Genomic DNA, 14,516 nt, shown 5'->3' with positions numbered 1-14,516 from the left:
GGCATATATATACAGTTTCTGGAATTCTCCATGTGGCTGGATCACATTAACTTTGCTCTCCAGCCTCAGGAATCTTTCATACTCTATCCTTCAGATTCACCAAGCAAAAGACCCAGAAAAAGAAATATATCAAAAGTTTCAGCGAATACATTTTCGCTGTATGGAAAAGATAGGTGTGTACTGACAAGGGTGAGTAAATAATATCATAATTTTCATTTCCTGTTAAACTAATTCCCTTTAATTTTCTGTTCTCATCACATAAAGATGCCTATTTCCGGTATAGGAAGTTCAATGGCATGAATCACAAAGGTAGCTACTGAAAACACATGTCAGGTACAGTGAACAAATGTCATCAAGGTCACTTGTTTGAAGTAGGCAGGGAACTGCACTCGTTTAGCGTTCCACAGTGAGGCAGTAGAGTGCTCCTTTTCAACCCGTTCAATGCTTCAGATTCAGGCCAGTGGATCACAGTCATTCATCTGTGCTCCTGGGAAGCTGGAACAACGCTGGCCATTACGCAGAGACGCGACACACTGCTATTACCAAAGTGACCTGCGTGTTTTTCCACTCGGTTTGAAAGGACTGTCATGTCCAAGACAACAGTTCACTCGTCATCTGAGGGCGCAAAAACAACATCATTAAAGGGATGAACCGCGTGCCGTTTGAACAGGTGCATCCCAGATCACCATCAGAAAAGTTATTTTACTGACTCGCTGTGGAAATGGATTACCGGCTGCTGGATTTCATGCAACTTTTCATGCAAACTCTGTTTCCAAACGGACAGTGAAGGAGATCTCTCCAAACTCAACTGACCATGCACTGGGACAAGCATCTTCTAACTATGGATAACTAACCTGGTTTTACACACACTACTAAAGATGAAACCCCTTGGGAATCCTCAGTTTGTGATGGTGATATTGAAGTGCGCAATGGTCTTGTTTCTTAGATTTCTGCAGGGCTTCACAGGTGAGTGAAATAAATCTGGTAGAACATATCTATCTATCTATCTATCTATCTATCTATCTATCTATCTATCTATCTATCTATCTATCTATCTATCTATCTATCTATCTATCTATCTATCTATCTATCTATCTATCTATCATAAACTTGAAATTATAAAAATTGCTTATTCATTTTGTGGGAAGAAGGGTTCATTAGACTTCTCCTTGTATAATAATAATCAAATGGTCAGATGTATAAACGTAGTGTGAGATCTGGTTTACATTTTTGATGCATTTAGTGTTTATTTAAAGCTTAAGCTGTGTAATATTTCATATTTTCATAACATGATAACATCCATTCGTAAACTGACACTTTTAATGTATTCTTATTTATAACTTTCTTAAATGATTATTAAACTTTTCTTTCGCTTTTCTTGTCACACCTAACTATTGTTACTGGAGAAATGGCACAGCTTTTGTGAAAGCCCAACTGTGAGGTTCATTAAAGGCTCAGGTTGTCAAACATTGGTTTGTGACATGCCAGAACCTGACTGTAGTGTTTACACAAGTGCAATGTTCAAAAATGGTGCATTTCAGCTCATCAACATGAAAGTTTGCCATGCATGATTCATTCTTGAATGTATGTGCAATGCATATGTTGTCTCTTTTACAGAGTCCAGATGTGTTGGTCGTGCTTGCAGCCCTCCTATGGGTAACTTGGCCAGTGGCAGGACCCTTTTCACACTGACTAACTGCTGCACTAATAGCTCTTCCTGCCTGCCAACCCAGCCACGCTGTCTAGCAGAGCCTCATCCTTCTGCCCTCATGGCCGATGACCCGTTTATTCATCCAGATACCTGGTGGGGCTCAGCGGCGGCCACTGGAGAAAAGGAAGAAATCCGTCTTGACTTGGAGACACGGTTCTGCATGAGTCACGTTGTGATGTTGTTCCGTTCTCCACGTCCTGCTGCTATGAGGTTGGAAAGCTCACAGGACTTCGGCCAGACCTGGGAGACACTAAAGCTGTTTGCCAGGAACTGCACTGAGATGTTCGGGCTTCCTGATGATGTAAGTCAACCAGGAGCTGTCTGCACTTCCAGATATTCCAACGCGGTCCCGTGCAGCCGAGGAGAGGTAAGGAAGGAAATAAGGTCTCCAAAGCACCACAAAACATCATTTTTAAATGCTTCAGCAGGATTAAATAAAGGATTTTAGTCACTTTTTCAAAACTCTTTACACAGTGAGTGAGCACAACAGCTGTTTACATGGGCAGAACTGTGGGAAATTTTCTATTGCTTTGGCACAAAATGCATTCAGTGACTACTTTTTCAAATGACAAGTAACACCCCCAAAACTGTACAAGGCAATTTGTACATGGTTCAACTTACTGTAAGTTCAAATACAAAACTGAATATGATTGCAATTTGCTATATTTCTGCAGTCATACCATATTTAAATATGAAGAGTTCAGATGCAAAAGCCTCTAAATGCCATTTGAAATTTTCTTCTTTAATGATGATTTTTTTTTTATCAAACTTGTATATTTAAGTTCAGTAATTTCACTTAAATAACAATTAATAGGTAATTACTTAGAGGCTTTTGCATCTGAACTCTTCATATATTCTAAATCTAAAAAAGGAAATACTGTGAAAAATATTAGATGTAGACGAACATCTACACAGGTGTTAGTCTTTTAATTTCATTGCCATCTATTCAAAAGGGGACAATTTGGGAATAATTTTGGACTATAATGTAAACTTGGACAATGTAACATAATACTGCAGGGAATTTAGTAGAAGAGAGTAGAGAGGTGTCATTTTTGTTTTGTAAAGATACTTTACAAAAGAAATCATTGTGTAATGCTACCTGTTGTTAGTGTTTTTAGGTCATTTTTTTATGTGACAAAGTGTGTTTGTTGGGTGAAAACCTTTGCTAGTTGATTCGAGACTTGTGATATGTTTTGGAAGTTTTAGTGCATTTTGAATGTAAAATGAATTGCTGAAAGAAGAGTTTAGAAAAAGTGACCTAAGTACTCAGAAATGCTTGCTGTAACTGTAACAATATAAAAGTTATTCTTACGTTTACTTTAAACAAAATCATTAAACATTTCACTGCAAAAAAAAACATATGTACCATGACCTGAAGACAGAAACTTTTAAAAATTATAAACCTTCATTCAGTCGTAAGAAGGCATGTAGTAGATTGTTTTGATTATTTATAGGCCTTAAAATTTTACATATCAAATATGATCGGCTTTGTAAGATTAACCAGCGTTTAAACCAAATATTCCCCCGTTCGTGAACAACCATGGTGAATTTAAATCTCAGTTCTGTCTGATGCTTTTTGATATATGACATCATCATTTGTTTTCTAATTCTCTTATAGATCATATTCCGTTCCATAGGATTGGGAAGTGGGATTGTCGATCCATACAGTCCCGAGGCGCTATCCCGTCTGACAGTCACTAACTTACGAATACAGCTTTTAAAATCTCAACAGTGTCCCGTCTCGAAGGGGCAGCGGAGCGTCCCGCACTTTTTACCCACAATTCACAGCAGGATGCTGACTTCTCCCACACCCAGTTCTGATCCCCTGGATTCAACCCCATTTGCTGTGTACTCTCTATTGGCTAAAGGGACGTGTTTGTGTCATGGCCATGCTGAACATTGCCTTCTTGAAAATGGAGGGCAAGACGGCTTGCAACCCAGTAATGTGGTAAGTGTGTCTGTTTTGTTAGTGATTTTTGGGACAAAGAACATCGCAGCCACTTTTCATGGTGGGGTCGATGTTAGCATGACATGGGCTTGAGGTATGGGCCCTAAATGGGTTTGTCGATTAGTTCCCTGTCACACCTACAGTACCTGAATTAGCCTTTGTAGGGCCCATATCTCAAGCTAATATCGTTCCTACATTCGCCTCACCATGAAATATCATACTTGAGGGTGTAGCCTATACTGTGCACTCACTCACCCGGTAGTTAGGAGAATAGGAAGTGGCCTGTTTAATGTATTTTTACAAGGCTTTGTGGGGCTTGAATGGGCAGCAATTGAGAGTGATTCATTCCTCTGGAGCGCAGGTGCCTGGCAAGTGTGTGTGTACCCACCACACAGCGGGCGATCACTGCGAGAGGTGTACCCCGCTCTACAACGACTTACCCTGGAGAGCAGCCAATGGAAGCAGCGGGGAGAGCAACCCATGCCAGAGTGAGTGCGTTTACTGTACGGGCTGATTTAATCCTTGAAAATGGAAAGGAATTTGTGCCATGAAAGGTTTTTTATATATATTTTTACTTTCTAATGCAGGAAGGATCCGATACATATCTTAGAACCACAATACCTCGGGGGGTTGTTATGTTACTGTAAGCAATGATCCAGATCACAGAAACAAGAGTCTGAACATCTAGCAACCACATAAACGATGCATTGGCAACTACCGGCAGTATAATGTTTTTTTTTTTTTTTTTTTTTACAAAGTTAAAAAAAATGTACATCATCGTTTTATGATTTTAAGAATCTCCAGGTTCGATTGTACCTTATAATAAACATAAACAAAACATATTTTGAGAAAGAAAATAAAGCCTGTTTTAGAGCCATTATGGTTAAAGTTTAAAGTCCCATTGTCATGACTGTAATGCAATTTAAATATATTAAAAGTATTTTTACATCATGATAGTATTGTATCGTTTTTAAATAAAACGTGTTAAGGTATTCTAAGTGAAAAGTAACAATTCATAATTAGTTAATATATAAATAAATAAAAAATGACTATTGCAATAGTGAGAATCACCATTAATGTAAATAATTAAATAGTGAAATGCTGGGAGAAAATCGGTTTTGTTATGATTAAAATCTGAGTTTTGAAATAGACATATAAGATATAATATAATAAAGTAAATATAAATAAGAAAATGACTGTCCAAAATTCTGAACCACCCCTTTAATCTAGTGAGCATCTGTATTACGAATAATGGAAGTTACAAAAGAGTGAAATGGATTATTTTTTATGATTATAAAAATGTTTAATGAAAAAAAAAAAACGTAGAACAGAATTTTAAATAAAAGGCTAAATAAATAAGAAAATGTCTGTATTATAATATTGAGAATCAAGTGAGAATCGCTATTAAGAATAATGTAAAATACAAAAGAGAGAAAATGGCTGGATGCATATCTTCATTTTAAAACTGGATGTGTGAACAGGACTGTGGACAATATTATTTGCTTAAATAAGAGTTTAAAATTTGATAATTGAAATGTCAAGGATTGTTTCTCAGGTCTTGGATGATTCTTTCTTCCATAATGTCTCTTTCTCTCCCTCTCTCTGTGTTCTCATTCTCTGTGTCTCAAGAGTGCGAATGTCACGGCCACGCAGAGAGCTGCCACTTCTCCCAGCGAGTGTGGCTGTCCACAGGGGGCAGTAGTGGGGGTGTCTGCGACAACTGCCAGCATAACACTGTGGGCCGCCGGTGCCAGCGCTGTCGCCCTGGATACCACCGCCACCCTGCCAGACCCCTCAACTCCCCGCATGCTTGCACACGTAAGACCTCTAGAAAGAAGAGAAGGAACAGACAGACAGAACAAAGGGTTCTGCACTCAAATAGTTGTTTTTAATTGAAACCAAATTTGACTAATTGTATCTTATTAATGCAAATTCCTAGTCTTATTGTGCATATTATTATTTAGTTGTTTTTTAAAGAAAACTTTGTAATCGTTAAAACTTTATAATAAGGTGTCATTTGTTAAAGGTACAATTTTGACCCTCAAGCGAAAACATAAGTGGTTAGCGACCCCTGGTGGCGAAAAATCTTGCATATTGTACCTTTTAAGAGATGTATGGAAGAGAGAGGCCGCACTTTGCATATATTTGTATATGCAAAGTGCGGCCTCTCTCTTCCATACATGCATTGTCATTATTAGGCCAGCACTCTTACAACAATTTGAGATATAAACTTTGAGTGAAGCCTGCTCCAACCTCCATTTACCTTTTAAGAGATATAATCAGCTTAGATAGAAATAAAGACATCAGGTCATTACTGAACTGAGCCTTCACAATAGATCATGCTTTACAGTGAAAAGTTAATAGAAGTGGCGTTAATAAAATACCTTACTCGCCTGCCGAGTAATAAAAACGGCATCTCCGCATTAACAACATTTAAAATCCCTCTCGCCATCTCCAAAAAGCCAAGCCAATGTTGATTCTTGTTTTATTACGAGTTCTGTTGCGTTGCAAACAGAAGCTCCTCTGTTCAGCGTTTTTTTTTAAATGGGTGGATTCCTAGAGATTCGAGATTTAGTCATGCTTTCTCAGCTTACCTATGCCACTTCCACACCATACATGCGTCAACATAGCTCAGTGCAATAGGAATACAATAGGAAAAATGAAAAAAAGTCCTTTAAAATAAAATAAACAACCATTACAAATTGACTAAAAAAACTCCTTGGCAAAAGAACACCTTAGCAGTCACATAGCTACGCCTTAGCAACTATTAAACCTTAGCATAGTGATGACATGTTTTGCATGGTCAAGTACTCCTCATTTCCTTCATAAAAATCATTTACACTACAGTATTTCATTGCCTCCTAGTGGCGGCAGTATTACACAGACCACTAAAGTGACTCAAAAGCACAAGGAAGAACTAATGAACCAAACTTCTTTTCTGTGGCAGGATGCTGGTGTGACCCATTTGGTTCGGTGCCAATATATTTTGGCGATGAGACGCCATGGTGCCATCCTAGAAGTGGACAGTGCCACTGTAAACCTGGTGTGGGGGGCACCACCTGCAGCCACTGTCTACCAGGGTACTGGGGCTTTGGAGAGGAGGGCTGCAAACCTTGTGGGTGCCCCTTGACCTGTGACCCCATCACTGGTCATTGCCTAGACAGGTCAGGCTTATGCGTACACAAGCTAAATTTTCAGTTCTCTCCGTTCTAAAATATAAGAAGTCTTTGAGCATTAAAAACATTGAGCATTAGGAATCTCAAAAACAAAAATACAATTAAAATTTTAATTGCATATCTGCTGGGGATTTTCATTATATATTTTCCCTTTTACAGCAAAGGCAGTGTGAAGCTTTACAATGTACCAATTGGTGGGAAAATTCCTGAACTGTCCCAGATTAAACCTCAAGAGGACGAGAGGGCGTGGCCTAAAGAACTTGCCGTCTCTGCACTGTACTATACAGGTGAGCTGACTACAGGAACACTGTTGTGAAACATGGTAAACCACAGCAGGAAATGTGACTTTAAGATGTGGATTTTTTAAAAATGTGGTTTTATATGTGGTTCCTTCAAATGGAAGGCTAAAATGATTATGTATTGCAATGTAAATGGGTGAATGACTGATGAAACATAAACGTTGGTAAATACAAATCTTGCTCCATGCATATTCTTTCCTCAAAGTAGTGAGAACGACTGACAATCTGCATTAATAGACACAGTTTTAGGTAATAGTGGCCCACAACTGATTAGCATAAGCATTTCAGTAAGACGGTAATGACATGAGTTAGCCAGTTAGCAGGAGACCTACACAATATAAAACTCAAAACTAAAGTATTCTGAACACCATCTTTCAAGAGCAAGCGGATCCTACAGTGAACTCCGAGATTTGAGAAGCAGTCGTCAGTAAAATAAAGGGAACACAGCAAAAGTTTAGGATTATACTGCTGTGATATCATGGTAAAGATGAATTTTAACCACTGATTCTTCACATGCACATCCTTGGGCAGTGAAAAAAAATCTGATATCCATGTCATTCTTTCTTCAGTCGAAAAGAAATTAAGGTTTTTGATGAAAACATTCCAGGATTTTTCTCCATATAATGGATTTCAATGGGAACCAAACGGTTCAAGGTCCAAAAGACAGTTTCAGTGCAAACTGCAAACTGTTCAAAGGGCTTTAAACTAATCTTTTTTTGTGTCATTTGGTTCATTCAACGAACGAAATTGTTGAGTTGACTCGGGAAAAGATTCGTTCGAACAGGAGAGTCACAAGCGCGCATCACAGAACAGAGCAAGGTGAGCATTTGAGCTTATAAAACTTAAACTTTGTTATTTTTTCTTAAATGAGCGATCGTTTCGCTTGATAAGACCCTTATTCATCGTCTGAAATCGTTTAAAGCCCTTTGAACCGTTTGCAGTTTGCACTGAAACTGTCTTTTGGACCTTGAACCATTTGGTTTTGGAAGTCCATTATATGGAGAAAAATCCTGGAATGTTTTCATCAAAAACCTTAATTTCTTTTCGACTGAAGAAAGAATGACATGGACATCTTGGATGAGTAAATTATCAGCAAAAGTTTTTTTTAAAAGCGAACTACTCCTTTTAATATTTTTGTGAAAACTGTGGTACATTTTTACCGAACTCCTTGATAAATAGAACATTCAAAATAACAGCATTTATTTGAAATCATCAATAAATGTGACTGCATTAAATCTTATAGGCTTCCTTTTATTTGTGGAAAAATATTTTTTTATTATATTCTAATTTCTTTGAGATTAAATAAGTTGATATGTACAGAACTTGTGACGTTAAATGTGAATTCTCTCCAGGGAAGTGCAGCTGTAGAGAAAAGAAGCTGAAAAGTGTGGCTGATCTTTGCAAGATAAAATATGCATATGGTGAGGCTTTGTCATGATATTAAATAATTCGATTAATCAATTCTGATGGCATTTGCTCTCTAAACGGATAGTTGAATCTAATGAGTGAACTGACTGTTTGTGTTGGCCGTAGTAATCAAAGCCAGTGTGCTGTCAGCTCATGATAAAGGCACACACGCTGTTGTCTTGGTGAAGGTGAGGAAGGTCTTCCGTTCTGGAAAACTGCCCCTCTCCCAGGGCACACACAGTCTGTACCCACTCTCTTGGACCAGCCGTGGCTGCACCTGTCCCATCCTCAACCCAGGTACACCGCATGGTAAATGGTCGAGTTATCTGGGCCACAGCTTGGGTTCAGTCAAGTTTGCCATTTGAGGAGTCACTGTTTTGTCTCCATCTTTAGGTGGGAACTATCTGCTGGCAGGTCCTGAGGAAGTGGACTCAGGGAGGCTACTGGTCACCATGCAGAGTCTGGTAGTCCCTTGGACCCCCATCCTGGGCTTTCAAGTCACAGAAGCACTGCATCAGGGCTGCCTATGAGCACAACTTTACCCAAATGTACAGTTGCACAACACCATGGAAGTTTGTTTCCAACACAGAATAAAAAAGGTAATCATGCCTTTATCATATCTTACAATTCTGACTTTTTTCCCATCAGAATTCCAACTTTATAATTTGCAATTGTGAGTTTATGATCCTTAATTTTAAGGAAAAATGAAATAAACTTGCAATTGCAAGTTTATACAGTATCTCACAAATCTGATCTCAAAAGATCACAAATCTGAGTTTATCTTCCACAATTCAGAGAAAAAGTCAGAATTGTGAGATTTTAAGTTGCACATTAAAGTCAGAATTGGGGAATAAAAAGTCACAATTACTTTTTTTTTTCTTCTGATGGTAACAAGCTTCCATACATCACTGCCCAAACTTGAAAGCCCTCACTTGAAATGATGCCATTATACCAAAGCAGGCAGCTGGATACTTAATGTACCATGACCACCGGATGCAACTGAAATAGAATGTGTGGGTAATTACCAGAAGCAAGATTCATGAACCAGTCGCATGGAAAAGTGCACTTAATAGTCAGTTAAATAAATATTGGGCAAGGCTCTTTAAAAAAACTGTTCATTTAGGTGTCTGTCTTGTGGACATGAATATCATAAGTGCATAAATTTAGAACATGGATATGGCATTCATGAGCCTGATTGAACTGTTTTTGTACTTATTTCTCTGTGATTATTAGATTATACTCATTAAAGGATACTCTAAACTCAAATGATAAGTATAAGCCAATGAATCCATAGGCTCACGAGGACTGCAGGGCTTTTTTAGTGATTCATTCATTAATTATTTTGTATTTTATTAGCTTCTTTGCTTACATTTCAGTTTTAAAAATACATGTGAACATGTCACAATTGAAAAACAAAAGATATGAAGGACTGATTCAAATTCTTCCAGGGCTTATGCATGATTTGGTTCTGTATCTTATTTAATTAAATAATTTTACAGATACATCACAGATGAAAATGTGAGATTTGTTTAATCAAAACAAGAATGGTCACATTAAGGCTTCGAATGACAAATTTCAATCCAAGCACAGTTGCTCTTGGTACAAAACAGATTCGTAAATGTCACTGGTGACACTTTACAATAAGGTCTTATTTCTTAGCATTCGGTAATTACTCAAATTAACAAGTATTGTGCATTTAGTACTGATGTAGTTAGCTAATGTTCACAAATCAAACCTTATTGTAAAGTTATCATGACTGAATTTATCAATAAACCACATGAGCTTAAACCTATTTTAAGGTTACAAATGTTAGCAATAGCATGTGTTGAGAACGGATCTAGAATTATCCCTCGATGTTAGATACTTCTTTTAAACAAAACCTACTAGTCTTTGAAACAACAGATATTTTAATGTTCTTATTGAACAGAAGATCTTATTTTCGACGTGTTGTTTCCCCATTATAATCGTTTTAACGCCAAAATACTGTATCATCAGTTGACAGATGAGTTTACTCACTCACGCCCTCTACCGTTTGTACTGGCAACTTCAGGCAACTCGCTTCAAACCTCAACAACAGAACATTTCTTCATCATAAAATTGTTTAATCGTGTTTTACAACAAAAATCAACACAGGAAATGTATATAGACAAGTTATTTTTTCATCCCAAAACTGCACAGTCGTCAAAGTACAACCGCCAAACGACCTTTGATCTGTGGTAGTACAAAAGTCAAACTAGCTGAGCTTTGGTTGTGGAGGAAATAATAACCAGAAAATACAAAGCTGGATGATTCAGAGGGGCCATACTCACCATTTCGATCCCCAAAACTCATTATTTATAGGTCCCTCAAGTGCATGTTAATGTCATTTGAATATTTTAATCAAAAACCCTGAAGTTTAAGGGCTTCCCCCCTCTCTGTGCATCATGCAGCCAGGTGGAGAGAGCATTGTAGTTATCCAGCGTGTTTAGATATGATCTCTGCATACACAAAAGTGGAGCTGTCTCTGCTGTGAGGTGAGGTGGGAATGTAGCCTGGGTAATATTAGCTAGCTGCTGGGTTTTCTGTGGCTGCTGGTGCGGAATCAGGAGAGGATGTAGGGAGAGAGTCAGTGGAAGTGGATTCGGTGGGTATAGTATCGGTCCCACCAGAGGGGGCGCTGTCATTGTCGTCTTCCTGGGGGTAGAGCTCGGGGTATTTCTGCATACATTCCTGCATACTCCGGAAGTTTTCCACACAATCGGACCCCTTCACCTCCTCTTTGCTATAGTGGAAACAAGAAAACGCTTCCTTGAACTGCTGTCCACAAGGGCCACTGGCCATACCGCCCAGACATGGGCAGTTCCAGTTTATGTCACCATTAGGTAGAATAAGGCCTGTTGGGTCAAAAGAAATGAGTGTCAAATTGGTATTCTGGAGATAAGACATTGTCATATTTAGGCTAAACTATGCAAAATGATCATTATTATTTTGTACATTTAATTTTTGTATTTTGTAAGTAAATCAAACTTACCGTGATCTTCATACGGATCATTAGGGTCGTCTTCGATTAGCTCAGCGTTACTTGGTGCTTCATGGTCCTCTTTGGTGACAAATATGACGCGATCTTTACCTATTTTGAGAAAAGAATGAAGTTACACACAATGATAAAATAGGAATATTCTCTATTTAAAAACATAATGATAACTAAAACTCTTAAACATGTTCTGAGATTACATTACATAGACATCTACTGAATTTCCTGAAAGGGATGAATAAAGTATTCATCATCGTACACACACATTTAAAATTAAAAAAAGCAAATGACAACTAACATGAAAAAATGAAATAAGTCAATTCTAAATATGAATAAATACTATAATAGAACATATACATGTTATAATACACGTGTGTGTGTGTGTATATATATATATATATATATACACACACTTTAAATTACTCAATTTTGAGGGCAAACATGAATTGAGTGAAGAACTTTACATCCACCCTTGTCAATAAATCTATGTGCCAATGTGTAATAGTGTGTGTTGACGTTCATATTGTTAAAATATTTATATCACTCTGTTCATAATGAAAAAAATAACCATTATGTGCAACCATAAAAATACCCATAATCAAATAAAAAATAACCATTTGGTGCACTTAAAATTACGATGACCTTGCAGGCGGCTGCTGTGTGTAGGGTGACACAACATACAACGTTGGTCATTCAGTCATCATAGCCTTAAGTTCATCTGTAGTAATACTTCACCAAACGTGTACACACATAATATAGGATAGTTTAGCACGACACATTTGAACACTTCTGAAAAGATTATTTGCAGCCGATAAATATTTAAATAACTCATTGATATTATGAAGCATGGCTGAGGAGAGTGACTTTTGCTGGCATGAGGAGCACTAGCCGCACAGCTAAACGAAAGTAAAACATAGGTATAAAATGGGTTTAAACAGTCCGATTTAGTTGAATCATACCTTCCTGTTTGCAGTACGACATATCTGCTGACAGATCCGTCTGATTGCCGTTTAACCGATCAATGAAACTCAAACACCGGTACAATGATCAATCCACACGCCTGTTACATCAAACCCAGCATGGAGGCAGGCAGCTACAGTAACCACGTGACGTCACGGCCAGATTATATAAAAATAAAAGTCATCGTGATATTTCAAAATAAAGGTGTAGGAAATAACGCTTCCCTTGACGAGGGAGTAATAGTTAGTTGTTACTTTTCAAATGCGAGCGTGCCTTATATCATATGTACAGTACAGATAATATTATTTTATCGTTGTCCAAGACAGACTTAAGTCTTAAACTATGAAAATCCATAAAATAATTAGGCTATTTGATAATCCATCAAATAAACACAAACTACAAAATTAATAATGTAGCCTATTATTTTGGACATTGTAGTACAACGTAACTACCCATGTGAGAGTGTGAAAAGTGTGTGGGAGTGTATTTGGTCCCTGAGTTTAAGAAAGAACCAAATCTGTCAAATAAGTGTTTAGTTTTAAGACAGTGATAATAATTCTAAAAATAATAATGCTCTTTTCTGCCGTTTTTGTGTGCCGGCTGCCCAGTTTCTTCTCTATTACCTTGGGAATCCCAGTCTCAGGAGACTGAAGAGTTGCAGCCAGCTACTGTCATGCCCTCAGACTCCACTGACAGCTTGTCAGGAAACAGCGTGCAGCCTGTGTTTTACTAATTAACTGAGGTACCTGAGGTGAACTAGATCCCTGTGTTTTTCAGATGGCATGCCTCATTACAGAGGACAGGGATGAGTGCTAACATACTGAGGAAAACAACAATTTTATTGGTGTGTGTGTGTGTGTGTGTGTGTGTGTGTGTGTGTGAAACAAACAAAAAACAAACAAACAAACAAACAAACAAAAACAGTAATACCACTGACCCCAAACTTTTGAACGGTAGCCTGTGAACTTTCTATTCATCAAATAAAATTAAAAAAACTGTTTTCAACATTGATAATAATATATTGATATAAACACACACACACACACACACACACACACACACACACACACACACACACACACACACACACACACACACACACACACACACACACACACACACACACAGTTTATAATAAATACGTAAATATTCCATGCAAAAATAAGAACTGTCCATTTTGATTTCATGGTGTATTGCCGAACATACAAGGAACATACCACAAGGTGGCAGCGTCTCTTTTAAGCGTAGCAGCTTGGTGACTGTTCTTTAGAAGAGAAACATCCAGATTCTTAAACAAAAAAAAAGAAAGAAAGAAAGAAAGAAACCAGTTAAAACATACTGAAAACACCTTCCATCCACTTTATGCATCTCTTTCCCTTCTCCCTTGCCTCTACATCCTGTTTGCTCTGGCGGCTTGTCTTTTAGGCTATACATTGTCTTTTGGAGTTTGCCCTCTGGTGGCAGCTGTCAATATTCTTGGGGTTGTGAATGTGTGGGTGACCTTCAGTTCGGTCACTTTTTTATCTAGAGAAGATGTAGAGCTGCAACATATGTCACACCAACCATCATTACAGGCTCTCTTATCAATGTGCTGCTGGTGGGTGTGCTGTGACCTGTGACGCAGCTTCTGCTAACCTTGAAAAATGCTCACGTCAGGGAACTGTATCGATCTACATATGAGATAGATAGCAGTTTAGGATTAGTTCACAACAAAAATGTAAATATCATTTGAAATGATCAGTGAAATATAATTTACTACAGTATGTATGTGTGTATAATGTATATAATGCACACACACACACACACACACACACACACACACACACACACACATAGGCTATGTGACATGTCAATGTGGTCACTGTATGCCACTATTGTGGAAAATAGCAACATAAAAAGTTCTTCAGAACATCTAATTTTGTGCTAGACGGAAATTTAAAATAACACAGGGGTTTGGAACGAAATCAGAAGTTTTCATTTTCATTTTTGGCTGAACTAGGCT

The 14,516-nt window shown here is 37.8% G+C and overlaps 2 protein-coding genes across 2 annotated transcripts; one reads left to right on the top strand and one right to left on the bottom strand.

The window, feature by feature from the left end:
* Nucleotides 1-249: 249 nt before the first annotated feature.
* Nucleotides 250-10,650, top strand: LOC120480768 (netrin-4). The gene is made up of 10 exons (XM_039674152.2): nucleotides 250-966; nucleotides 1,618-2,078; nucleotides 3,330-3,659; nucleotides 4,021-4,147; nucleotides 5,289-5,477; nucleotides 6,607-6,823; nucleotides 6,995-7,122; nucleotides 8,487-8,555; nucleotides 8,668-8,838; nucleotides 8,935-10,650. Exons 1-10 carry the CDS (start codon nucleotides 879-881, stop codon nucleotides 9,069-9,071), a joined length of 1,917 nt encoding a protein of 638 aa, XP_039530086.2. The 5' UTR covers nucleotides 250-878; the 3' UTR covers nucleotides 9,072-10,650.
* Nucleotides 10,053-12,671, bottom strand: chchd4a (coiled-coil-helix-coiled-coil-helix domain containing 4a). Its single transcript, XM_039674153.2, has 3 exons — nucleotides 12,514-12,671; nucleotides 11,552-11,650; nucleotides 10,053-11,414 (listed from the first exon to the last, which is right to left on the bottom strand). The coding sequence occupies exons 1-3, from the start codon at nucleotides 12,533-12,535 to the stop codon at nucleotides 11,083-11,085; spliced, it is 453 nt and encodes a 150-aa protein (XP_039530087.1). The 5' UTR covers nucleotides 12,536-12,671; the 3' UTR covers nucleotides 10,053-11,082.
* Nucleotides 12,672-14,516: the final 1,845 nt, after the last annotated feature.

This window comes from Pimephales promelas, chromosome 21 (assembly GCF_988280905.1).
Source record: "Pimephales promelas chromosome 21, fPimPro1.hap1.1, whole genome shotgun sequence".
NCBI classification, from domain to species: domain Eukaryota; kingdom Metazoa; phylum Chordata; class Actinopteri; order Cypriniformes; family Leuciscidae; genus Pimephales; species Pimephales promelas.
The sequence above is the reverse complement of the archived record's forward strand: the minus strand, read 5'-3'. Positions and strand labels throughout refer to the sequence as shown.

Coding starts and splice junctions, on each gene's coding strand:
- LOC120480768 (XM_039674152.2), top strand. CDS start 879: ATGAAACCCCTTGGGAATCCTCAGTTTGTGATGGTGATATTGAAGTGC. Junction 6,824..6,994: donor ACTGGTCATTGCCTAGACAG/GTCAGGCTTATG, acceptor TCCCTTTTACAG/CAAAGGCAGTGTGAAGCTTT. Junction 8,556..8,667: donor CAAGATAAAATATGCATATG/GTGAGGCTTTGT, acceptor TGTTGGCCGTAG/TAATCAAAGCCAGTGTGCTG.
- chchd4a (XM_039674153.2), bottom strand. CDS start 12,535: ATGTCGTACTGCAAACAGGAAG. Junction 11,651..12,513: donor GTCGTACTGCAAACAGGAAG/GTATGATTCAAC, acceptor TTCTCAAAATAG/GTAAAGATCGCGTCATATTT. Junction 11,415..11,551: donor TGATCCGTATGAAGATCACG/GTAAGTTTGATT, acceptor TTGACCCAACAG/GCCTTATTCTACCTAATGGT.